At 41.9% G+C, this 24,939-nt stretch overlaps 1 protein-coding gene across 9 annotated transcripts in view; it reads left to right on the top strand.

The window, feature by feature from the left end:
- PLCB4 (phospholipase C beta 4) overlaps window positions 1–24,939 on the top strand; it is a 329,182-nt gene that overhangs the window by 254,539 nt on the left and 49,704 nt on the right. For all 9 annotated transcript variants that reach the window (XM_077282633.1, XM_077282628.1, XM_077282632.1 and 6 more), the window contains 11 exons: window positions 393–534; window positions 9,799–9,883; window positions 12,751–12,875; window positions 15,093–15,144; window positions 16,365–16,467; window positions 17,655–17,819; window positions 18,200–18,404; window positions 18,712–18,800; window positions 19,027–19,177; window positions 19,258–19,307; window positions 19,614–19,679. In XM_077282633.1, the coding sequence (XP_077138748.1) occupies window positions 393–534; window positions 9,799–9,883; window positions 12,751–12,875; window positions 15,093–15,144; window positions 16,365–16,467; window positions 17,655–17,819; window positions 18,200–18,404; window positions 18,712–18,800; window positions 19,027–19,177; window positions 19,258–19,307; window positions 19,614–19,679 (1,233 nt within the window). The remainder of the gene's footprint in view (window positions 1–392; window positions 535–9,798; window positions 9,884–12,750; window positions 12,876–15,092; window positions 15,145–16,364; window positions 16,468–17,654; window positions 17,820–18,199; window positions 18,405–18,711; window positions 18,801–19,026; window positions 19,178–19,257; window positions 19,308–19,613; window positions 19,680–24,939) is intronic.

Raw genomic sequence — 24,939 nt, 5'->3', positions numbered from 1 at the left:
GGAGGTAAAAAAACTCACCAAATACTCAACATGTATACATGGCCAAAATTCATCTGGGGCGCTTAAGCATTTAATAAGCGGCTTGGCAGAAGTGGACAACCCCTTGAAACTGTTTCAGCACTGTCACAAGTTCACTGTTATCATCCAGATCCAGGTGTTTTTCTACAAACGTGTAGCTGCACCTTTGAAGACAGTTCAGATGTAAATGATGATAATTTAGCTCCACACATGTCCCAGTGATACCACTGGGCTGAGCTCAGAGTATAAGGATTGTGAGAGATTGGGCTTTTATACTTTGCAGATGTTGAAGCTGTGGCTATGGGTCCTGTATGTAGCAGGATAGATGAGGATATGAGCAGAAGTGATGATGGTGTACCCCCATGTCATTTTAGGGTGCAATAACTGCAGATGATGAACAAGCGTGGATGGCAAATTATAAGTACGTAGGCGCCACAACCAACATACATCCGTTTTTATCCACAATGATCAACTATGCGCAGCCAGTAAAATTTCAAGGTTTCAAGTTGGCAGAAGGTAAGACACAAGCCATACCCTATACACTATGTCTTTATATATAAGATGTTTCCATGCAGCGACGATCAGGTCAGGGAGCGCTTTTCTCAAATCATGTCTTCGAAAATCACCCTTAATCTTCCTGAATTAGAGGACCAGAATAAGAAATTGGAGCAGCCCCGTAACCTGTGGATAATTAATGCTGGTCAAGAGTTACAGGCAGTTTCTACATTATAATGGGAATATTTGTCACACGGCCATGTGGCCAATGTCGCCAGGGGCAAGGTGACAGCTGCAGTGCACAGCCATCGCTCAACTTTAGTGACAGATATCAGGTGCAGGGTGACAGCTGTAGTACATAGTCCTTGCTCCACCCTAATGTCAGACATGAGGCGCAGGGTGACAGCTGTAGTACATAGTCCTCACTCCTCCACTCCCATGACAAATATCAGGTGCAGGGTGACAGCTGTAGTACATAGTCCTTGCTCCACCCTAATGTCAGACATGAGGCGCAGGGTGACAGCTGTAGTACATAGTCCTCACTCCTCCACTCCAATGACAGATATCAGGTGCAGGGTGACAGCTGTAGTACATAGTCCTCACTCCTCCACTCCAATGACAGATATCAGGTGCAGGGTGACAGCTGTAGTACATAGTCCTTGCTCCACCCTAATGTCAGACATGAGGCGCAGGGTGACAGCTGTAGTACATAGTCCTCACTCCTCCACTCCAATGACAGATATCAGGTGCAGGGTGACAGCTGTAGTACATAGTCCTCACTCCTCCACTCCCATGACAGATATCAGGTGCAGGGTGACAGCTGTAGTACATAGTCCTTGCTCCACCCTAATGTCAGACATCAGGTGCAGGGTGACAGCTGTAGTACATAGTCCTCACTCCTCCACTCCCATGACAAATATCAGGTGCAGGGTGACAGCTGTAGTACATAGTCCTTGCTCCACCCTAATGTCAGACATGAGGCGCAGGGTGACAGCTGTAGTACATAGTCCTCACTCCTCCACTCCAATGACAGATATCAGGTGCAGGGTGACAGCTGTAGTACATAGTCCTCACTCCTCCACTCCAATGACAGATATCAGGTGCAGGTTGACAGCTGTAGTACATAGTCCTCACTCCTCCACTCCAATGACAGATATCAGGTGCAGGGTGACAGCTGTAGTACATAGTCCTCACTCCTCCACTCCCATGACAGATATCAGGTGCAGGGTGACAGCTGTAGTACATAGTCCTCACTCCTCCACTCCAATGACAGATATCAGGTGCAGGGTGACAGCTGTAGTACATAGTCCTCACTCCTCCACTCCCATGACAGATATCAGGTGCAGGGTGACAGCTGTAGTACATAGTCCTCACTCCTCTACTCCCATGACAGATATCAGGTGCAGGGTGACAGCTGTAGTACATAGTCCTCACTCCTCCACTCCCATGACAGATATCAGGTGCAGGGTGACAGCTGTAGTACATAGTCCTCACTCCTCCACTCCAATGACAGATATCAGGTGCAGGGTGACAGCTGTAGTACATAGTCCTTGCTCCACCCTAATGTCAGACATGAGGCGCAGGGTGACAGCTGTAGTACATAGTCCTCGCTCCTCCACTCCCATGACAGATATTAGGTGCAGGGTGACAGCTGTAGTACATAGTCCTCACTCCTCCACTCCAATGACAGATATCAGGTGCAGGGTGACAGCTGTAGTACATAGTCCTCACTCCTCCACTCCCATGACAGATATCAGGTGCAGGGTGACAGCTGAAGTACATAGTCCTCACTCCTCCACTCCCATGACAGATATTAGGTGCAGGGTGACAGCTGTAGTACAGAGTCCTTGCTCCACCCTAATGTCAGATATCAGGCTCAGGGTGACAGCTGTAGTGCACAGTCCTCACTTCTCCCCAATGTCAGACATTGGGAGCAGGGTGACTGCTGTAGAGCACAGTCCTTGCTCCACCCCAATGTTCCAATGTCAGACATGAGGGGCAGGGTGACAGCTGTAGTACATAGTCCTTGCTCCACCCCAATGTCAGACATTATGCTCAGGGTGACAGCTGTAGTGCACAGTCCTCACTTCACCCCAATGTCAGACATCAGGCTCAGGGTGACAGCTGTAGTGCACAGTCCTCACTTCACCCCAATGTCAGACATCAGGCTCAGGGTGACAGCTGTAGTGCACAGTCCTCACTTCACCCCAATGTCAGACATCGGGAGCAGGGTGACAGCTGTAGAGCACAGTCCTTGCTCCACCTCAATGTCAGACATCGGGGGCAGGGTGACAGCTGTAGAGCACAGTCCTTGCTCCACCTCAATGTCAGACATCGGGGGCAGGGTGACAGCTGTAGTGCACAGTCCTTGCTCCACCCCATTGTCAGATATCAGGCTCAGGGTGACAGCTGTAGTGCACAGTCATCACTTCACGCCAGTGTCAGACATCGGGAGCAGGGTGACAGCTGTAGAGCACAGTCCTTGCTCCACCCCAATGTCAGACATCAGGCACAGGGTGACAGCTGTAGTGCACAGTCCTCACTTCACCCCAATGTCAGACATCAGGTGCAGGGTGACAGCTGTAGTACACAGCCCTCGCTCCACCCCAATGTCAGACATCGGTGCAGGGTAACAGCTGTAGTACACAGCCCTCGCTCCACCCCAATGTCAGACATCGGTGCAGGGTAACAGCTGTAGTACACAGCCCTCGCTCCACCCCAATGTCAGACATCGGTGCAGGGTAACAGCTGTAGTGCACAGCCCTCGCTCCACCCCAATGTCAGACATCAGGCTCAGGGTGACAGCTGTAGTACACAGCCCTCGCTCCACCCCAATGTCAGACATCAGGCACAGGATGTCAGCTGTAGTACATAGTCCTTGCTCCACCCCAATGTCAGACATCGGGGGCAGGGTGACAGCTGTAGTACACAGCCCTCGCTCCACACCAATGTCAGACATCGGGGGCAGGGTGACAGCTGTAGTACACAGCCCTCGCTCCACCCCAAAGTCAGACATCAGGCACAGGGTGACATCTGTAGTACACAGCCCTTGCTCCACCCCAATGTCAGACATCAGGCACAGGGTGACAGCTGTAGTGCACAGCCCTCGCTCCACCCCAATGTCAGACATCAGGCACAGGGTAACAGCTGTAGTACACAGCCCTCGCTCCACCCCAATGTCAGACATCGGGGGCAGGGTGACAGCTGTAGTGCATAGTCCTTGCTTCACCCCAATTTCAGAGATCAGGCGATCCTGGGTTTTTCAGCCTTTAAAACTTATATTGCTGCAATCAGTTCTTATAGTTGTATTTTAAAGTGAAGTCTGAAAGGAACCAATCACATAAAGGAAATTCCTGTGACAACAGGATCCGGTCCTGTATTTTGTAGTAGTAGAGGAAATGCAGTAGGAAAGTCCCCAGATGGATGCTGTGGTACACACCTTATACCAATTTATCAATAGGCAATTAAACTACCAAAATCCCCCCCCATTAAAACTTTTTTTATTCTTTAATTGTTTATTTATGCGACAAATAATTATATAACATTTGACATTGCAAACCGACACAGCAGTGATAATAAAACATCATGTTACAGTAACATGACATGGCGTGAAATATGTGGAGATACACGTTAACCCTCAAAAAAAAATTATGGGGAATTGGTAAAATAAATGAAGTTCTTCAAAAAACTGATTAGTCTCGCTAATTTTCTCTTTATTAGGGAAATAAAGATCGTGGGAAGAAGATTAGAAGAAAGCAAGAAAGATTAGATAGGAAAAAATGGGGAGAGAGGGGAGGGAAGAATCGGTAAGGAGATCGTAATAGGCAAGTACCCAACCTCAGTCAGGAAATGCTCACCCATTAATACTATTAAGACTTAACTTTTAAATCAGTAAAACCTCAAAAAAGACAAAAAGCTTAAAAAAGGGAGCAAGACGTGAGCCTAATTAATTGTATACTATATATCTACAGCTCTGGCAAAAATTAAGAGACCACTGCAAAATGTTCAGTTTGTTTGATTTTTCTCTTTATAGGTATAGTTTTTAGTAAAATGTAAATTGTTCTTTTATTCTATAAATTACTAACAACATGTCTCTGAAGTTCCAAGCAATACATTTTGTTTTTACTTTCTAAAAATGAGAAATGGTCAAAATAACAAAAAGATGTATTGCTTGCAGACCTCAAATAATGCAAAAAAAACAAAAACAAATTCATAATCATTTAGAAACAACAACACTAATGTTTTAACTCAGGAAGAGTTCAGAAATCAATATTTTGTGGAATTACCATGATTTTTAATGACAGCTTTCATGTGTCTTGGCATGCTTTCAACCAGTCTTTCACACTGATTTTGGGTGACCTTATGCCACTCCTGGTACAATAATGTAAGCAGATCTTCTTTGTTTGATGGCTTGTGACTATCCATCTTCCTCTTGATTACATCCCGGAGGTTTTCAGTGGGCTTCTGGTCTGGAGATTGGGCTGCCCATGACAGGGTTTTGATGTGGCGGTCCTTCATCCACACATTGATTGACCTAGCTGTGTGGCATGGCACATTGTCCTGCTGAAAAACCAGTCCTCGGAGTTGGGGAACATTGCCTGAGCAAAAGGAATCGACTGGTTTTCCAGGATAACCTCGTATGCGGCTTGATTCATACGTCCTTCGCAAAGAACAACCTGCCCAATTCCAGCCTTGCTGAAGCAATGCATTTTTTTGTTATTTTGACCATTTCTCATTTTTAGAAAAAAAATACAAAATGTATTGCTTGGAAATTCGGAGACATGTTATCAGTACACCATGTTCCAAATTATTATGCAAATGATATTTTTCTCGGATTTTCCTAAATGGTCGGTGCAAATGACAGTCAGTCTAATAAAAGTAATCACCCATCAGAGTATATATCGAATTTTATTGAAGAAACCTCCCAATGATAACAGTATAATCTCCAAAATGAATAAAAACTCAAAATTCACTGTTCCATATTATTAGGCACAGTAGAATTTCTAAACATTTGATGTTTTAAAGAACTGAAAATGCTCATTTGTGGAATTTGCAGCATTAGGAGGTCACATTCACTGAACAAAAGAGTTATTTACCTCCAAAACATCCTAACAGGCCAAGTCACATGTTAACATAGGACCCTTCTTTGATGTCACCTTCACAATTCTTGCATCCATTGAACTTGAGTTTTTGGAGAGTTTCTGCTTGTATTTCTTTGCATGAAGTCAGAATAGCCTCCCAGAGCTGCTGTTTTGATGTGAACTGCCTCCCACCCTCATAGATCTTTTGCTTGATGATACTCCAAAGGTTCTCTATAGGGTTGTGGTCAGGAGAAGATGGTGGCCACACCATGAGTTTATCTCCTTTTATACCCATAGCAGCCAATGACTCAGAGGTATTCCTTGCAGCATGAGATGGGGCATTGTCAGCATGAAGATGATTTTGCTCCTGAAGGCACATTTCTGCTTTTTATACCATGGAGGAAAGTTGTCAGTCAGAAACTCTATATACTTTGCAGAGGTCATTTTCACACCTTCAGAACCTTAAAGGGCCCTACCAGCTGTTTCTCCATGATTCCGGCCCAAAGCATGACTCCTCCACCTCCTTGCTGACATTGCAGCCTTGTTGGGACATGGTGGCCATACACCAACCATCCACTACTCCATCCATCTGGACCATCCAGGGTTTCATGACACTCATCATCAAACAAGTCTTCATGTATGTCTGGGCCATTGCAACCATTTCTGCTTGTGAACACTGTTTAGGGGTGGCCGAATAGTAGGTTTATGCACCACAGCAAGCCTTTGAAGGATCCTACACCTTGAGGTTTGAGGGACTCCAGAGACACCAGCAGCTTCAAATAACTGTTTGCTGCTTTGTAATGGTATTTTGGCAGCTGCTCTCTTAATCCAATGAATTTGTCCGTTAGAAACCTTCCTCATTATGCCTTTATCTGCATGAACTCTGTCTGTGCTCTGTTTCAGTCACAAATCTCTTCAGAGTATGATGATCACTCTTAAGTTTTCGTGAAATGTCTAATGTTTTCATACCTTGTCCAATGCATTGCACTATTTAACACTTTTCAGCAGCAGAGAGATCCTTTTTCTTTCCCATGTTACTTGAAAACTGTGACCTGCTTAATAATGTGGAACATAATTTTTAAGTAGTTTTCCTTTAATTAGAATCACCTGGAAAACTAATTATCACATGTGTTTAAGATTGATTTCAGTGATCCATTGAGCCCTGAGACACAATACCATCCACGAGTTTATTTGGAAAACAAAACAATTAAATCTTTATGACACTTAAATCCAATTTGCATCATAATTTGGAACACAGTGTAGTTTATAGAATAAAAGAACAATTTACATTTTACTCAAAAATATACCTATGAAGAGAAAAATCAGACAAAATGAAAATTTTGCAGTGGTCTCTTAATTTTTGCCAGAGCTGTATGTACTACAGCTGCACTTTGCAAAGAAGACACCAGATGGCGCTATTGGCACAATTTTTTAGTAACTGCGTATTTTCCTTTATTTACAGCAGTTTTTCATCTTGCAGAAATTGATTTAAAGTTTTATTGTGAACCTATTAATGCACCTCTATTTTTATAGCTCTATTTATGTGATTCAATTAATAGTCCTTTGTGTTATTCATGTCATATGTGTCCTTTCCTTGACTGATTTAGTGTAAAATGAGTGCAGCTTTTCATAGTGCGAAGCCCTATTACCCCCTGATAAAGCCACTGATAAGGTGAAACCTGTCAGGGAGGCTATTCAATATTTAATCTTTAAAGTCCGGACACGAGAACCCTGCAATAATTCACTGCTAAGCTATTGCATGTGAGTACTGAAGCCTACCCGTAATTTTACAAGAGTTCCGAGTCAGCTGCTTTTAGCAACTAAGTAATTAATATGGTCCTTATAGTAGCACCAGGATATAATGGCGCACCATGGAAAAACTGCACTCATTTTACACTGTATTAGTGGAGCAAATGACACATATGAGATGAATAACACAAATGTATAATAATGAAGACACGTGGATGGAGCTACAAAGATGCATTAATAGGTTTTACCACAAGACTTGAAATTAAAGTCCCAGCGATATTAATAAACGCTGGAAATATAGCAAAAAGCCTGCGATTACTGAACAGCTGTGATAATGGCGCCATCTGGTGTCTCCTTTGTTAATCACAGCTCTAATGCAGTAATATTGCGCAATTAATTGGGCTCACCGCCCTTTATTTTACTTTCTCATTTTTGGGTGTGAGGGAACATTGCTATTTAATGCACCACGTTAAAGTTTGAGTTTAATGAGTGGAGGGAAATGTAGTAGTTTAAAGACCCCATGGTCCACTAAAGGACCACAAGACTTAATATTTCCTGCCATTATAGCATACTTAGGTATATGCTGTGCGACATTCATACAGAAGCTAAGGTACTAGAGCATAGAAATATGACAGTACATACATTACATTTGGCAAAAAATAATACATTGAAAATCCCTTTAAGGATGAAAGTAAAAGGATGAAATAAGGGATATTGGAGGGGAAAAAACGGTAAAAAAGGTCATGTAAATTCACTTTATTAACTGTAGATTCCAATACATTGAGTCATAGAGACTTATCATCATAACCTTATCAACGTACAATAATGATCGCTGCCATAAATAAAACAATAAAAAGATGAAACGGTATTATTATTTTTTTATATTATTTTGCTAAATTAAAAATGTATATTATGGTAATTAACAGCAACAATGTGTCCCCCAAAAAACAACGGGTACATCAAGGAAAAAAATCTATATTAATGATTGCCTGAATGAAATGAAGAAAAATGAAAAAAAAAAAAGTTCTCCTCCTGAGGGCGAGAAAGTCCCAGACCTCAAAGGGGGACTTATTAGGTTGTCCGATCTTAATAAAAACTTAGGCATGGATGGCTTTAAAATAAGTCACTGGGGATCCTCACCTGTTGTCTCCCTGAGGATCCAGCGGAGATTGGTCTATGCTGGAAGCCATGATGTCACCGTTCTGTCACATTCCTCTCCGACCTGTGCTTTGCTGCAGCAGTCATGTGACTAGAATGAGGCATCATCAGAGAAACATCTGATGACACCACTCTAGTCACCTGACCACTGTAGCCAATCACAGGCCTGGGTGGTCATGTGATGGAAGAACAGTGACATCATGGCACTACAGCAGCCTGCACTGAATCCAGGGGAAACAGCAGGCAAATATTCCCTTGTTTTCTTTTTTTTAAAACATTCTATAGCAATGGTAACATTTTAATTAAAGCCTGATGAGCTGTTTAAAATTCCCCATAAACGAGATGAACATTTAGTAACGCATTTATGGCAGAAACTGGAGTGAAGGCCTGCAAGCTATAGTGCGCGCCATTCGTATGCCATAAATTGTAACTTTTTACATTTTTCCAAAAATGGAGCAGAGCTTATCGGAAGGGGTTTGAGCCACACAGCCTGACATCTTTACTTCAGCTTATGCCAGAAAGTCGCCTAAACTATAGTCCAGTTATACCACAGCCTATGGATGACATAGATTTGTGCTTCTATCCTCCTCACTGCATGCAACGGGCCTAATATAGTAAGAATCATGTACCGTCTGTAAATCAGCCTCATATCACACCACTGTGCGCTTTATTATGAATGGTATAATGTACACTGCTCTTAATAACTCTCCCCCGGAATGCGCACATTGTAATGATTGTATTTAGTCATTCGTCCACCAGAGGGAGCATTATAACAGCGAGACAGCGGGAGAGGATGGCCGTCACTATACAGGCTACATTGTGCCTCTGGTTTCAAATATAATAATATTGGAAGAAATAAAGACTTGAGATATATCCTGACTAAAACCTGTTCTTCTTATATCTATCTATTATATGATACAAATAAAAAAAATTTTTTACATTAAAACAACGTAAGAGGTTAGTCCAAAAAAACATCTTCCGGAAGATATGTGATTAAAGTTATGTGCACGGCTGGGATCACCAATCCTGAGTACAGGCTGGGAGGACAGTGCACCGTACCGGAGCCATCTGGTTACATTTACTAGCAATAAATAAGGGATTAACATATCACGTTCCGAGTGCTTTACCTTTCCTGCAAGTGCTATTGTTATGGAAATGGTGCCCTTTGATTCCTCGTGTGATTGCTGCCTTCATATAACCCATGTCGGTATGTAGAGACGTGAATGCCAATAACAGATACAATAGTGGAGAATAACCTGACATACTAATGTTACTTTCTCTTCTCTTCCTTCTTTAGAAAGGAACATTCATTTCAACATGTCGTCCTTCAATGAATCAGTGGGGTTGGGGTATCTGAAGACCCATGCTATTGAGTTTGTAAAGTATCCTTACAGTTTCTTTGTAAAACCCAGACCCCCACCGGGGTAGCATTAATCATCTATTCTGTGTAGAGGTAAAATATCTTAGGACAGAAAACCCCTTTGAAACCATCACTTATGAATAAAAAATGTATGTAAGTAAATCCTGAACAAATGCTGGTATGTGAGATATGCAGGAATCATGGTAAGAACAAGGAGGTTGAATTTTTTCACCTCGTTACTCGGGTTTCTCCGAGCACGCTCCAGTGGTCTCCGAGTATTTGTGAGTGCTCGGAGATTTACTTTATGTCGACGCAGCTGCATGATTTGTGGCTGCTAGACAGCTTGAATACATGTGGGGATTGCTTAACAAACAGGCAACCCCCACATGTATTCAGGCTGTCTAGCAGCCACAAATTATGCAGCTGCGTCGACATAAATTAAATCTCCGAGCACTCACAAATGCTCGGAGACCACCTGAACATGCTTGGAGAAACCCGAGTAACGAGCATTCTCGTTCATCACTACTAAGGACATCTTTGACATATTCATTTTCAGACCCCTGACATGAAAGTTTCAGCCTTTTTTCCTATGTGGAGTGTCTCTCCTGGTAATACAGGCTGGATGTGAGGTCTGTGTATATCCAGGGTGCTGCTGTCTTTACTTGCATTAATGTATCAGCAGAGCTCCAATACTTATTTCCTCTCTATGTGGTTTTCTACTTGTCTATAGCCTGTATTCTGTGCCCTTCCTGAGATACTTTCTTCCCTCTCCACTGCATTTATGTGTACAATCCGCTCCCTACTGTCACCACTCATGGTAGTTTCACAAGAGCATGTAAAAAATCAGTTAGTTTCATCCAGAAAAGTGGCTTTGAATGGGTGATTGACCTGAATAGGTGACTCTCGTCCGATTTATGGAATAAACTAATGCTTGCTGTGATTATTTTCACACGCAGATTCAGTCAGTGAAAAAAAAGCGCTCATCTGCTGCACAGCCCAATTGAATAACATTGGTTAGAGCTGTCCGTTTTTTCACAGATACCATTTGGAGTGAAAATTCGGTCATGAGAACGAACCTTTACATTGAAAAAAGAGGGGCTGGGGAGCAGAGAGGTGTCAGAATCAGGTGCTCTAAGGATTTGTACCATTATTGCCAAGCACTTAGATCCATATCTACACGTCTCACAAGATGTTAGAGGATTAGAATTAAGTTTAGAATAGAGTAATATTAAGAATGAAGAATGTTAAGAGCAAGGAGAATTAGTGTAAAAACCCAATACATTCTAGAAACATAAAAGTACCCACAAATGCGTGCATAAACATACTGAGGGGGGTGGTCGTCGCCTGCAGGGGGAAAAGGTCTTTGCATATGGGCAGTGGAATCTTCCTCAGGTAAATGCAGAGATGTAGCGAGGAATGATATGCTTCACCTGAGCTACACAGTCCAGCGGGGAGGCCCGACAACCGGGCAGTTTCAGAAAGGCCTCATTCACATCTTTAAGTGCCATCAATGTCATCAGTGGATAAATAAATAACTTACAAAGCTTCTTCTGATGCCATCCGTGTGTTGTGCGTGTGTTTCACGGACCCATAGACTTGTTTTGGCCTTTTTCATCCGTGCTGCCGAAAAAAATGGACATGTCTCAAATGAGTTTTGCATGGACACAGGGTTTGTGACAAAATACAGACATGTGACTAGCACCATAGATTATAGTGGGTACGTGTCCTATCTGTGAAAAACCAGATACATCACATACGTGCAACACAAACGTGTGAATGGGGCCTAAAGGTGAGAATGTGGACTATTCCCTTGTGCAACCACACAGAAGTTCTAGGGGCACAAACACTCCGAGAACAGCACTGAAAGTGTGTGGGTGCAAAGCTGTACTCAGGCTCCGGTGATGCACCGGTGATGGCGTGGTGCTCCAGACAGAACATCACCAATACGTTCCATACATGGGCCCAAAGGAGAGCAAGCAGTGCTGGCAATGGGCCATAGTAGAGTTTTGACTAAGGGCTTGTTCACAATTTGCCTTTTTGGCACTTTTTTCCCCGCACATTTGTAACTTGAAGTGCTTCGTTTTACAGTACCAGCAAAGTGAATGACATTTCTGAAACCACGTGCTGTTTATTTTTTCTTTTCCGCATAGCTGGATCTATGGCTATTTCATGTACTTGTCTTCCCACCTGAGCAGTGGCATTGATCCAGTCTCCAGAGATCTACAGACCACTGTGGAGAGCTGCCTACTCCTTCCATTCTTTATTGGTATTTCCTTCCAACAAATCATTCTTTCAGATCTGCAGCATGTCACTTCTTTCAGCATTTTTGCAGGGTTTTTCACAAATGGAAATGAAAGGGGAAAAAAAACGCAGGTCAAAATGCATGAAAAAATGCGGCAAAACTCATTTTTTACTGGTAACACTGGTTTGTGCTACAGAAAGATCGGCTGCAAATCCTCAACATGTGCACATAGCCTAAGTACATTGCACGCTTTATTACTGTACTATTTGTACTATGTGATAAGAATTGGCCACATTGAGGCAGCATGGTGGCTCAGTGGTTAGCACTGATGCTTTGTAGCATTGGTTTCCTGGATTCAAATCCCACCAAGGACAACATCTGCGCGGAGTTTGTATGTTCTCCCCGTGTTTGTGCGGGTTTCCTGTGGGTTCTCGAGTTTCCTCCCACAATCCAAACACCTACTGATAGGGAATCTAGATTGTGAGCCCCAATGGGGACAGCGATATTATCTGAATAGCGCTGTGGTATATGATGGCGCTATATAAGCAAGCAAAATAAATCATTGTAACATTCCAACAAACGTAGTCTGGTGGAGAATATTACAGGATTCACCTTTCAGGTTGGCTTTTCCTTAACAATATTCATAGCTACAACAAACGGCAGATGAGCCGAATCTACCCCAAGGGTGGGCGAGTGGATTCCAGTAATTATATGCCTCAAATTTTCTGGAACGCCGGCTGCCAGATGGTCTCTCTGAACTATCAGACCCCAGGTAGGCTGTGACGCCCAGTCAAGCTGAAAGCCGAGGAGGCCTTTGCTTTCTAACTTCCAAAACAGATGCTACAAAAACGCCTTTGGCTTTTTATATTGGAAATGGAATCGGCTCAAATGATATTAAGATGTTTACTGACAAGTAATGGAGTCAGCGAGCAGTCGGGGTATATATAGAAATGCCGTGTGTTCTGCATGGTAATTAGCCAATGTACAAGTGATGCGGCATTAATGAGGATTGGAATAATGTGTTGTGGAAAATGCGAAGAATTCTAATTTGCTGTGATGCGGAGATACAGAGAAAAATGGTATCTGTGTATTATCTGATCCCGACTGTCTCCTGTTATTTGGGTTTGCCAACAAGGTTTAACAAAAAAAGCAGCTGCTGACCCCATGGAGAATCTAATCAATGTGTCTAGGACCCTGCTCGCTGCAAATAACCTTCCTACAGAATCGTACAGAACTGTCCTAGAGGATTGTAAGTGACGGAGGAAGATGAAGAATGGCAGCATGTCCATAGTCATCTTCTAGGCACTTTGATTCCTTTGAGGAATGGATACAAATCATGATGCCATGTCAGAAAGGTCCTCAATCATAATTCCTAGAGAAATCGTCAGCGTTGTCTTGTTTTTATTCAGAAAGAAGACCATGATGTGCTATATGTCATTAGTGATGAGCGATTGTACTCGTTGCTCAGGTGACCTCCGAGTATTTATGACTGCTCGGAGATTTAGTTTTACTTGCCGCAGCTGTATGATTTGCAGCTACTAGACAGCTTGAGTACATGTGGGAATTCACAAAGAAACCAGGCAACTCCGACATGTACTCAGGCTGGCGTGGCCATGGGTACCCGTTGTGCCCCGCCTCTGGCGAATCTTTTTTTGGGGTGGTGGGAGTCCACCATTGTCTACAACTCCAGCTGGTACAAATCCAAGGTACGACATTGGGTCAGGTACATCGACGATGTCTTCTTTATTTAGTTTTTCTTGCCGCAGCTGAATGATTTACATCTGTTAGCCAGCATAAGTACATGTGGGGATTCCCTAGGAACCAGGCAACCCCCACATGTACTTATGCTGGCTAACAGATGTAAATCATTCAGCTGCGGCAAGAAAAACTAAATCTCCGAGCACTAAAAAATACTCGGACACCCGAGCGTGCTCAAGAAATCTCGAGTAATGAGTATATTCACTCATCACTAGTCTCTAACTCTATGGATCTGCAGCTATTGCCAAACTAGAGCTCCCGGTGTTTGTTGCATATGTTGAGAGTTGTCTTTTAATGTGCTGGCGAGCTGAAGATGGGAAGTTTTATAGCCATCGCCTCTGTGACTGAGGGAAAGGAATGTTACTCTGGTAATCTTCCCAGTGCTCTTTGATAGTTTTTAAAAGGAATCTGTCACCTTGGAAAACTATGTACCTGCAGATATATGGTTAGTCTGCACATAAATAGCATTAAACTCCTCCCTGGTCGCCTTACTAAAAGTGCGGTTACCAGAAGAAAATGAGCTAAGTTCCTCCCAGGAGTTGCCAGCTTTTAGTCATGGGGCGGTGCAAGGAGGGATTACAGTCACTGAAATCTATACTGTAAGCAGCAGGCAGCAGAAAGCACTTTGACAACTTGCTCTGCGGCACATCTGTGCACAGGGATCAGGTTAATCGGTAAAAGAGTGCGCCTACAACTGCGGCTCACATTATAGTGAGCGGTGCTTTGGACCTAACTGAAAGCCGGTAGCTCCTGGGAGGAAATAAATTCATTTTTAACCTGATATCTGCAGGTAAATAGAGTTTTCTAAGGAGACAGATTCTCTTTAAAAATGCCTTTGTAGAATATGTGTAAAACATCCCAAGACAATGGCAGCTTTCTCCATAATCGTATTATTTTCACATTTTAACACCCTCATTATATCCACAATGCCCAGATCTCCCACGGTTGCTTCTGACTTAAATCATCCAGTGGCTATGGTGATATCAGTAATTGGGTTAATTGGACTTATGCCGATATGTGTGCCATTGGTTTTCAATGTTGCCTTTGAAGTCAATAAGGAGTATCAATACACCCATACATTATTGCTCATAGACTTGTTATGTCACCCAATGACAACCGCATTGCTTCTTATGAATCATATGAGCCGGTGTGACAACCAGCTATGGTCTATTGTACGTACATGAACTGATCGGTTATGTATGGTGAAGTAGTAATATGTTTCTCTCGATAGATCTGGCAATGCAGCTGAACCAGGGGAAGTTTGAATACAACGGATCCTGTGGGTAAGTTATCGCACATTGTACATAATTAATCTTTTGGTTTAGTCGTCAAGAAACTTCGCATAAATCAATAGTACAAGTGAATATAGGAAACTTAGAAATATATCTTATCAGCAAAATATGCTTCTTTCTCCACTTATTACCACTGCTTCCCCTCCCCCCTTCTCCTGAACTCACCATCCATTTGGAAAAAAACAGCTCAATTCTGTCTTACTCAGACTACTCACACAGTGACATGTCCAGTTACATAATGAGTTGAAGTCTATGGAGAGGGAAAAGGGGACAAGGCATTAGAAGCAATCAGCAAAGTGAGAGACCAGGTAGACATATGCAGATCCTGATGCTGGATTCACAGCCACATTGGTCAGTACTGCTGTATAATGTCTTCCAGCTGCTACTGCTTCTGTGTGTGCGCTACAGAGAAAGAAGAGAAGGAATCCCTCATCTTTCTGTGTGTACTGTGTATGGGAGACATCAAAGTAGCTTGTCATCCACTAACTCCTAGAGAACTGAATATTTGACATAAAACCCACACAGGGGTAAACTGTAGAATAATGCAGGATACCAGTTATAAAATGGGCAGGCATAGTTAGATTCCTCTTTTATGCACAAAGCAGCATATTTGGAAAACGTACCTGAAACAACAGGTACATTTTAAATGGAACTGTCAGTGGTTTGCTATGTAATTCGAGAACATCATGATTTAGAGGTACAGACTCTGATTCCAGTGATGTGTCACATACTGGGCTGTGTGCAGCTGTTTCAATAAAATCAGTGTTTTATCAGCAGGAGATTATCACTAGAGGATTGTGTCTGGTGCCTCTTGGTCAACCTAAAATATGCAATTTACAAAGAAATCTGTTAATCAGTGGTGTCTGTGGGGTTATACACAGCTCAGCATTCAGAGCTCTGGTAGATCTGCAGCAGAGAAAACAATAATTCTATCACAACTGCTGCACCCAGTAAACCAAGTGACACATTGTTGGAATCAGGGTTTCTGTCCCTTCATCATGTTGCTGTCAGATGATATAGCACAAACTGACAGATTTCCTTTATTGATTTGTTTGACTATTCCTGTATGTGTAGAGTAACAGTCTTTGTTGTAGGTGGATCTAATTTTGACTCTTTTGATCAGTGGTTATAAATCTATAGCAATTATCAATTTTTTTAAGAATATTAGTTTGTATTTCAAGATTTCTAAATATCTTATTGCCGTTCATCAGGTTCCTACTAAAACCGGACTTCATGAGACGCCCAGACAGGACATTTGACCCATTCTCTGAGACTCCAGTGGATGGAGTGATTGCAGCTACCTGCTCTGTTCAGGTATACAATTGATGTTGCCATGAAAAGGAAATCTAGTGGTGTTAGAGTGATCCAGATTTACACATTTTTAATCAGGTTGATGTTCCTGGTCTATAGGATCCAGATGTATGGGAAAGGATCATTGAGTCATTAGCCTGGGACTTTTTAAGAAAAAAATTGGTTCCTCTCCGACAAACCTCTGTATACTACTCTTCTCAAATTTTGCCAACATTTGTCCATTAGGTTGAGATGCAGGAAATTATTTGGTATGTTTTTTTTAAGTTGGAAAAGAAATACACACGTATGTACCGTAAGTAATGGTCCATTGCGGGCTGGTCTGTAGTTTGGTCCGTTCTCTAGACCACAAAGCATTTTAGTAATTGCTCCTCCCCATGGCCAAGAAATGAGGATATTGCACAAACGCCCTCTCTGTTGACTATGGATCTCCTATTCCATAGTTGGGGATATAAAACTGGGTTTTCTAAACTTGTCCACCCCTTTCAGAAGCTTTATGATGTAAAGATCCTACTAAACACCTGTCCATATCTCAAAGCTTTAGGTACAGAGACAGTGAGTTATTAGTGGGTGTTTGAGGTGGATGCCCTTCAATGTCTACATAAAAAACTATGTGTGAACACACTGCTAGAGTAAAAGCTGTTGTTTAATGAAAATAAGTATGGATAGGTGATAATTGACTAGTTGGTCGGAGTCCTACAGCTGGAAGCTGCACTGATCAGCAAAACGGGGAATTTTTATCTCTGATGGGAACTTTTCCCGGTTACAAAACAGAGTCAGGTCATATGAGTGACCACCACTCCATTCATTCTCCATGGGGCTGTCGAAAAAAGCTTGAAAGACCCTTACAGGAATAATGGAGTGGTGGTTGAGCATGTGCACGACTCCTTCTAATGGGGGGCGGAGGAAAGTGCCTCCTTGTGCTTATTAGTGTGGGACTCAGTGGTCAAACCCCCACCAGTCAGTAAGGGATCACCTATCCTGTCGATAGATGATAACTTGTTTTAGCCAGACGACCCCTTTAAGTCAGCCCTCATGTTCCAGGTATTGAGATGGCCTAATGTCTCTATAAAGTCATACTGAAACATAATAATGTAAATATAGTTTGGGGTTGTTATATTTGATTTATTGCGGCGTCACCAAAATTCAGACCATTTACTCAGGGTGACTGAGAGTTTTGTATATCACCACAGGTTATATCTGGACAGTTCCTCTCAGACAAAAAAATTGGGACGTATGTTGAGGTGGATATGTATGGGTTGCCAACGGACACCATAAGAAAAGAGTTCCGGACTCGTATGGTCATGAACAATGGACTGAACCCGGTGTATAATGAGGAGGCGTTTGTGTTTCGAAAGGTGGGAGCTGATTCCAATAATAAATCTGTAAAGTAAACGTGTAAGGCTCTGTTCATATGTCAAGCTGTCTTCTGTCTGTGACGGATCCAGTTTTAACAAAAAAAGGATCTGTTCCAAACAGAGTGAGATGGACACAAAATTATAATCAACGTTTACATTTTTGAATGAAACCATCTTTAAAAAAAAATGGATCAGTTTTAGAATGTGCACTTTGGTTTCCATTTTGCATCCGTTTGCAATGGATTTTTTTTTTTTTTAGTCGGAAAAAAAAACATTTCCTTTCTGTCTTTATCATCCCAAAATGGATCAAAAAGGAAACAGATACTGGACATGTGAGCAGAGCACAAGCAATGTTCTTATTACTTTCCTCTGACCACCAGGTTATCTTGCCTGACCTTGCTGTGCTAAGGATAGCAGTGTATGATGACAACAATAAACTGATAGGACAGAGGATATTGCCATTAGATGGTCTCCAGGCTGGATATCGGCACATTTCACTTCGGAATGAAGGCAACAAGCCGCTTTCCCTGCCAACCATTTTCTGCAGCATTGTTCTGAAGACCTACGTTCCTGATGGATTTGGAGGTAAGATGAAAGATAGGAAGAAAAACGAGTCCCAGGCTTGATCTGTTAGATGTTCTTGACTTACATAGATTTATACAGTTGGAGAAGCAGTAGTGTAGGATGTCACGGGTTGGTCCGCCAAAAAAAAGGAAACGTGAGAAGGCAAAAGGGCGAAAGAGAAAAATATGAGTGGACACTTCTTTACCTCTGTAGGCTATAGGCTTAGGTAGTCAATAAAGCCACATTCACACAGTCTAATAATGTACTTCACTATATCTAATAATAAAGCCTCCATATCTCACATTGTTTTTTGTTTCTTTCTTTTTAGATATTGTTGATGCTTTATCAGATCCTAAGAAGTTCCTGTCTATTACTGAGAAAAGGGCCGATCAGATGAGGGCGATGGGTATTGAAACAGTAAGTGCACATAAATAGGACATAAATAGGATTGTATGTAATGATCCGTAACCCGCCAGCTGACAGTCTGATGCATATGGGGCCTCCTGACTCCTCCGGCAGATGCTGTATGGGGAGAGAAGGATCCGCCATGTTGCACACATTAGCTGTCAGTCTGTGCACATTTTATAACTTGACCTGTATACGTTTCTGTCATGATACTAAGAGATGATAATTATTACTTCAGAGTGATATCGCCGATGTGCCAAATGACAACACAAAGAACGATAAAAAAGGGAAAACCAATAATGCCAAAGCCAGTGTGACTCCCCAAACAAGCTCGGAGCTCAGGCCGTCAGCTGCGTCCTCCTCCGGGACAGCAAGTGATGTTAAGAAAGGTACAGGTCTCACTCACAACTCTTCCTGTTAGTGAAAATCTCGATCTGGTCTTTAAAATTACCTTATGTGATTTTTCTAGCTATAGATCAGATTCCACAAGTGAAAGTCGAAGATTTGAAACAAATGAAGGTAAGATGGTGGATGCACGACGCTTTCCCCTCCTTAGCGTTGGCCTTCAGGATCTGCACTGATCAGGATTAGGGACACTTACGTAACGGGCTGACGGGGTCACTTGAAACGCTCAGTCCAATTAACTCCCGCGCAAGACTTTATGAGTTTCCTGTATGGTGTCAGACAAAACTTACAAGCAGAGACAGAAAGCCGCCATATACCAGGTCCTCAACGCCTTGTTTTTCTTGCTCTGTAGCTTTTTGTTATCCTCTGATGATTGTTATTGGTATGCTTTCTATAAATATTTATTGGAATTGATTTTAGGCCTACATCAAACAGCTAAAGAAGCAGCAGAAAGAGATCAACTCCATGAAGAAGAAACATGACAAAGTAAGTGGTCTAAGTAAGGTAGACTGTCTAAGATATGGTAGATCTGAGATAGATAGATAGATAGATAGATAGATAGATAGATAGATAGATAGATAGATATGAGAGATAGATACGTAGATAAACAGAGATATATAGATACCGTGTTTTCCCCGAAAATAAGCCCTAGCAAGATTTTACAGGATTTTTGGAGTATGCTCAAATATAAGCCCTAGGGTCAGGATTACAGGGGAGATGGGGTAACTGGGCCACTCTCTTAGGGGCCCTCAGCATTTCTATTTCAAGGTTAAGACTTCTTTTTTGTTTTAAATTGTAATTTTTATTGAAATACATTTTTCAATTTTTACAGGAAAAGGAAAAAATAGCCATTTTAAATTTTTCGCTATCATTTATAGGTTATCAACCAATATTATTCTATAATAATACTTTAACTTTAGGTTAAACATTTTCAAGTATATAAAGTGTAAAAGCTTACGGACGAACAAACACACAGACTCAGAAGAGGTTAAGACTTCTTAAGGATTTTTGGTGACATCACGGTTATGTGACCATGATGTCACCAAAGGTCCTTTAACTGCAAGAGTCTAGAGGTACTGAAGAGGAAACAAGCTGGTATGTGCAGTGTGTGTATATACATGTGTATGTGCAGTGTGTGTATATACATGTGTATGTGCAGTGTGTGTATATACATGTGTATGTGCAGTGTGTGTATATACATGTGTATGTGCAGTTTGTGTGTATATGCATGTGTATGTGCAGTGTGTATATACATGTGTATGTGCAGTGTGTGTGTATATGCATGTGTATGTAGTGTGTGTGTATATACATGTGTATGTGCAGTGTGTGTGTGTATATGCATGTGTATGTAGTGTGTGTATATACATGTGTATGTGCAGTGTGTGTGTGTATATGCATGTGTATGTAGTGTGTGTATATACATGTGTATGTGCTGTGTGTGTGTGTGTATATGCATGTGTATGTTGTGTGTGTATATACATGTGTATGTGCATTGTGTGTGTATATGCATGTGTATGTAGTGTGTGTATATACATGTGTATGTGCAGTGTGTGTGTGTATATGCATGTGTATGTAGTGTGTGTATATACATGTGTATGTGCAGTGTGTGTGTGTATATGCATGTGTATGTAGTGTGTGTATATACATGTGTATGTACAGTGTGTGTGTATATGCATGTGTATGTGCAGTGTGTGTATATACATTTGTATGTGCAGTGTGTGTGTGTATATGCATGTGTATGTAGTGTGTGTATATACATGTGTATGTACAGTGTGTGTGTATATGCATGTGTATGTAGTGTGTGTATATACATGTGTATGTGCAGTGTGTGTGTATATGCATGTGTATGTAGTGTGTGTATATACATGTGTATGTACAGTGTGTGTGTATATGCATGTGTATGTGCAGTGTGTGTATATACATTTGTATGTGCAGTGTGTGTGTATATGCATGTGTATGTGCAGTGTGTGTATATACATGTGTATGTACAGTGTGTGTGTATATGCATGTGTATGTGCAGTGTGTATATACATGTGTATGTAGTGTGTGTATAGACGTGTATGTGCAGTGTGTGTGTATATATATATATATATATATATATATATATATATATATATATATATATATATACAGTATATATGTGTATGTGCAGTGCGTGTATATGCATGTGTATGTGCAGTGTGTGTGTGTATACAGGGTGGGCCATGTATGTGGATACACCTAAATAAAATGGGAGTGGTTAGTGATATCAACTTCCTGTTAGTGGCACATTAGTATATGGGAAGGGGAAAACTTTTCAAGATGGGTGATGACTAGTGATGAGGAATATACTCGGTCCTCGAGATTTCCCCAGCATGTTCGGGTGTCCTCCGAGTATTTGTAAGTACTCGGAGATTTAGTTTTCTTCGCCGCAGCTAAATGATTTACAGCTATTAGCCAGCTTGATTACATGTGGGGATTCCCTAGCAACCAGGAAACCCCCACATGTGCTTATACTGGCTATCAGATGTAAATCATTCAGCTGAGGCGATGAAAACTAAATCTCCGAGTACTTACAAATACTCGAAGGACACCCGAGCATGCTCGGGAAATCTCGAGGACCGAGTATATTCGCTCATCACTAGTGGTGACCATGGCAGCCATTTTGAAGTCGGCCATTTTGGATCCAACTTTATTTTTTCCAATGGGAAGAGGATCATGTGACACATCAAACTTATTGAGAATTTAACAAGAAAAGCAATGGTGTGCTTGGTTTGAACATAACTTTATTCTTTCATGAGTTATTTACATGTGTCTCTTTGTTTACAGCCAGTGACATGTCACAGAGGTTAACACGTGAGGAGCAGATATAAATTGTGTTGATGTCTGTGAACGCAGTACCCGGGTCATTGCAGCAGATTTCAGTGCAAGACACCCTACGCAAGAAAACTTTCACCATTCCCATGTTATTTAGGTGTATCCATATAAATGGCCCCCCCAAAAAAGTTTGCCTCATCACTGAACATAATGTTCTATGTAAACTGAGGGTCCTGCTCCAATTTTTGTTTTGCAAATTCTACAATTTCAGCGCGCCGATCTGGCATCAGTTGAACATCCCTTCTGCGGATATTAGCTACTCACAAATGGCACCTTTACAAAATCCAGCTGTTGCGGCATCTCAACGAGGATGACCCAGATCGGAGCGCTGAATTTGCAGGATGGGCAAAACAAAAATTGCAACAGGACCCTCAGTTTACACAGAACATTATGTTCAGTGAAGAGGCAAACTTTTTTGGATGGGCCATTTATATGGATACACCTAAATAACATGGGAATGGTGACAGTTCTCTTGCATAGTGGGTCTTGCATTGAAATCTGCTGCAATGACCCGGGTACTGCGTTCACCAGACATCAACACAATTTCTGTCAGCTCCTCACGTGTTAACATCTGTGACATGTCAATGACTGTAAACAAAGAGAAACTTGTAAACAACTCATGAAAGAATAAAGTTACGTTAAAACCAAGCACACCATTGCTTTTCTTGTGAAATTCTCAATAAGTTTGATGTGTCACATGACCCTCTTCCCATTGAAAAAATAAAGTTGGATCCAAAATGGCCGCCATGGTCACCACCCATCTTGAAAAGTTTCCCCCCTCCCATATACTAATGTGCCACAAGCAGGAAGTTGATATCACCAACCATTCCCATGTTATTTAGGTGTATCCATATACAAGGCCCACCCTGTACATGTCTATGTGTGCGATTTTCAGGGAAGCATGATAGCAATTTGTGCCCCAAGTACTTTCAGTTTATAAGTATTTACATATCTGCACTCTTTCAAATTAGATAGATAGATATGAGATAGATAGATAGATAGATAGATAGATAGATAGATAGATAGATATGGGATAGATAGATAGATAGATAGATAGATAGATAGATAGATAGATAGATAGATATGGGATAGATAGATAGATAGATATGAGATAGATAGATAGATAGATAGATAGATAGATAGATAGATAGATAGATAGATAGATATGGGATACATAGATAGATAGATAGATAGATAGATAGATAGATAGACAGTAGATAGACGTGAGAGCGATACAAGATGGATCGTCACCAGTGTATGTTTGTGTGAGAGAATTAGTGAAATTAGGCTGTAAACATTGGGAAAATATCTCTTTACCCGGAGCCTAAATGGTTGCAGTGATAACAAAGCTAGCCTTCCCTAACCCCGGGTTACACACACGATGAGGAGGAGACATTAGGAAAGGTGCACATTGCTTTACTTGCCCGTATATAGAGATCTGCTGGTGCTCTTACTGTGGATTGGGATTTCTACCACAACGCCCGTCATCAGCCGTGACGTTAGACATCTCTCTTCATAAAAAAGAAAATCTCATGTTCATAATTGTCAAACGAGTAAGGACCTTGTGCAGGTGACGGTATCGAATCTCTGATGCGTCCTTATGTATTTGTTTATGGGAACCGGAGTTTGTGGCCGTCACCATTGTCTTTATTTTATGTGTACTTACAGTATCTGAGGGAAAACACGAGACAGCATGGCATCAACAGCAAGCGGCATCTTGCCTCCTCCATAAACAGCCCTTTTTTATTGAATAAGATCTCCTTGATGTGGTGTTACATTCTCCTTATTTTTGGGCTGCCCCCCTTAGTTTTCCTGTCTCTTTTATCCATCCTCACTATAAGACGTGTATACAGACGTAACGTGCAATCATTCTTTTTTTCGTTTATAAATGTGTTGTAATTTTGTTGATATTTTTTGCTTTATTTTACTACAATCAATGTATTATATCTCATACTATTGGCTGTATTGGCTTTGTTAGAGGTGTGTAGCCATTGGGACTACCGTTGAACGGGATACTGCACAGTTGTTTTCGTGGATGAATACCCAATACTTATTGTTCTGGTGAACAGGTGTGAAAAAACACCCCAGAGGTGGTAGGTAACACCCTCCTCTTCAGTGATTTCCGTACCTGTTTTTGGTTAAAAAGAGGCACATGACAACTAGAAATGTAGCTTATGGCGCGTCTACACAGATACCAGGAGTGCAGGGAAATGTCTTATTTCATGGCAGCTAATCAAATGGATGACTGCAAAGGTATTTTGGGACAAGTCTGCCCGTATGAAGCCAGCCTATCATTGGCATATTGTGGGTTAAGACCCAAGACAGAAACAAAATTAACATATACCCTGCTGTTAGAAAATAAGTAAAAGCCATAGTGCATAAAAATGACATAGGGTACATAGTCAACACTGTTTTTTATTTTTAAAAAAAGTGTAAGAGCCATCCCACCAGCGTCAAGGTGTGCCCAAATCGGGATGGTCCTAACCTCTAGTATTAAAACTTTACCGTGTGTCAGTGACGTCAATGTGATTAAGGGCAGAGCAGGATCTGGGATCGGGGTCCGAATGGACACCCAGCAAATGGGAAGCTATATAAGGCTGGGTTCACATAGCGTTGCAGGCGTCCGTTAGACGGACTACGTTACACCACGGCATAACGCGGTGTAACGCAGTCCGTTAACGCCGCCATTACTTTCTATGTCGGACGCATCGCTAGCGCACACCCACAATGGGCGTGCGCTAGCCATGTGCCGTCATTGAGTGGCGGACCCTGGGACGCGGGCTGCAGCGTTTCCGGGTCCGTCACTGCTAGCGCAGATAGAGCATCTGCTAGCTCTATCTGCGCTAGCGCGATGGAATGTCGGCACTTGCGTTAGCAGCAGCCCGTTAAT

Source organism: Ranitomeya variabilis, chromosome 2, assembly GCF_051348905.1.
Source record: "Ranitomeya variabilis isolate aRanVar5 chromosome 2, aRanVar5.hap1, whole genome shotgun sequence".
NCBI lineage: Eukaryota > Metazoa > Chordata > Amphibia > Anura > Dendrobatidae > Ranitomeya > Ranitomeya variabilis.
Note: the sequence above shows the minus strand (reverse complement) of the source record. Positions and strands in the feature narration are given on the sequence as shown.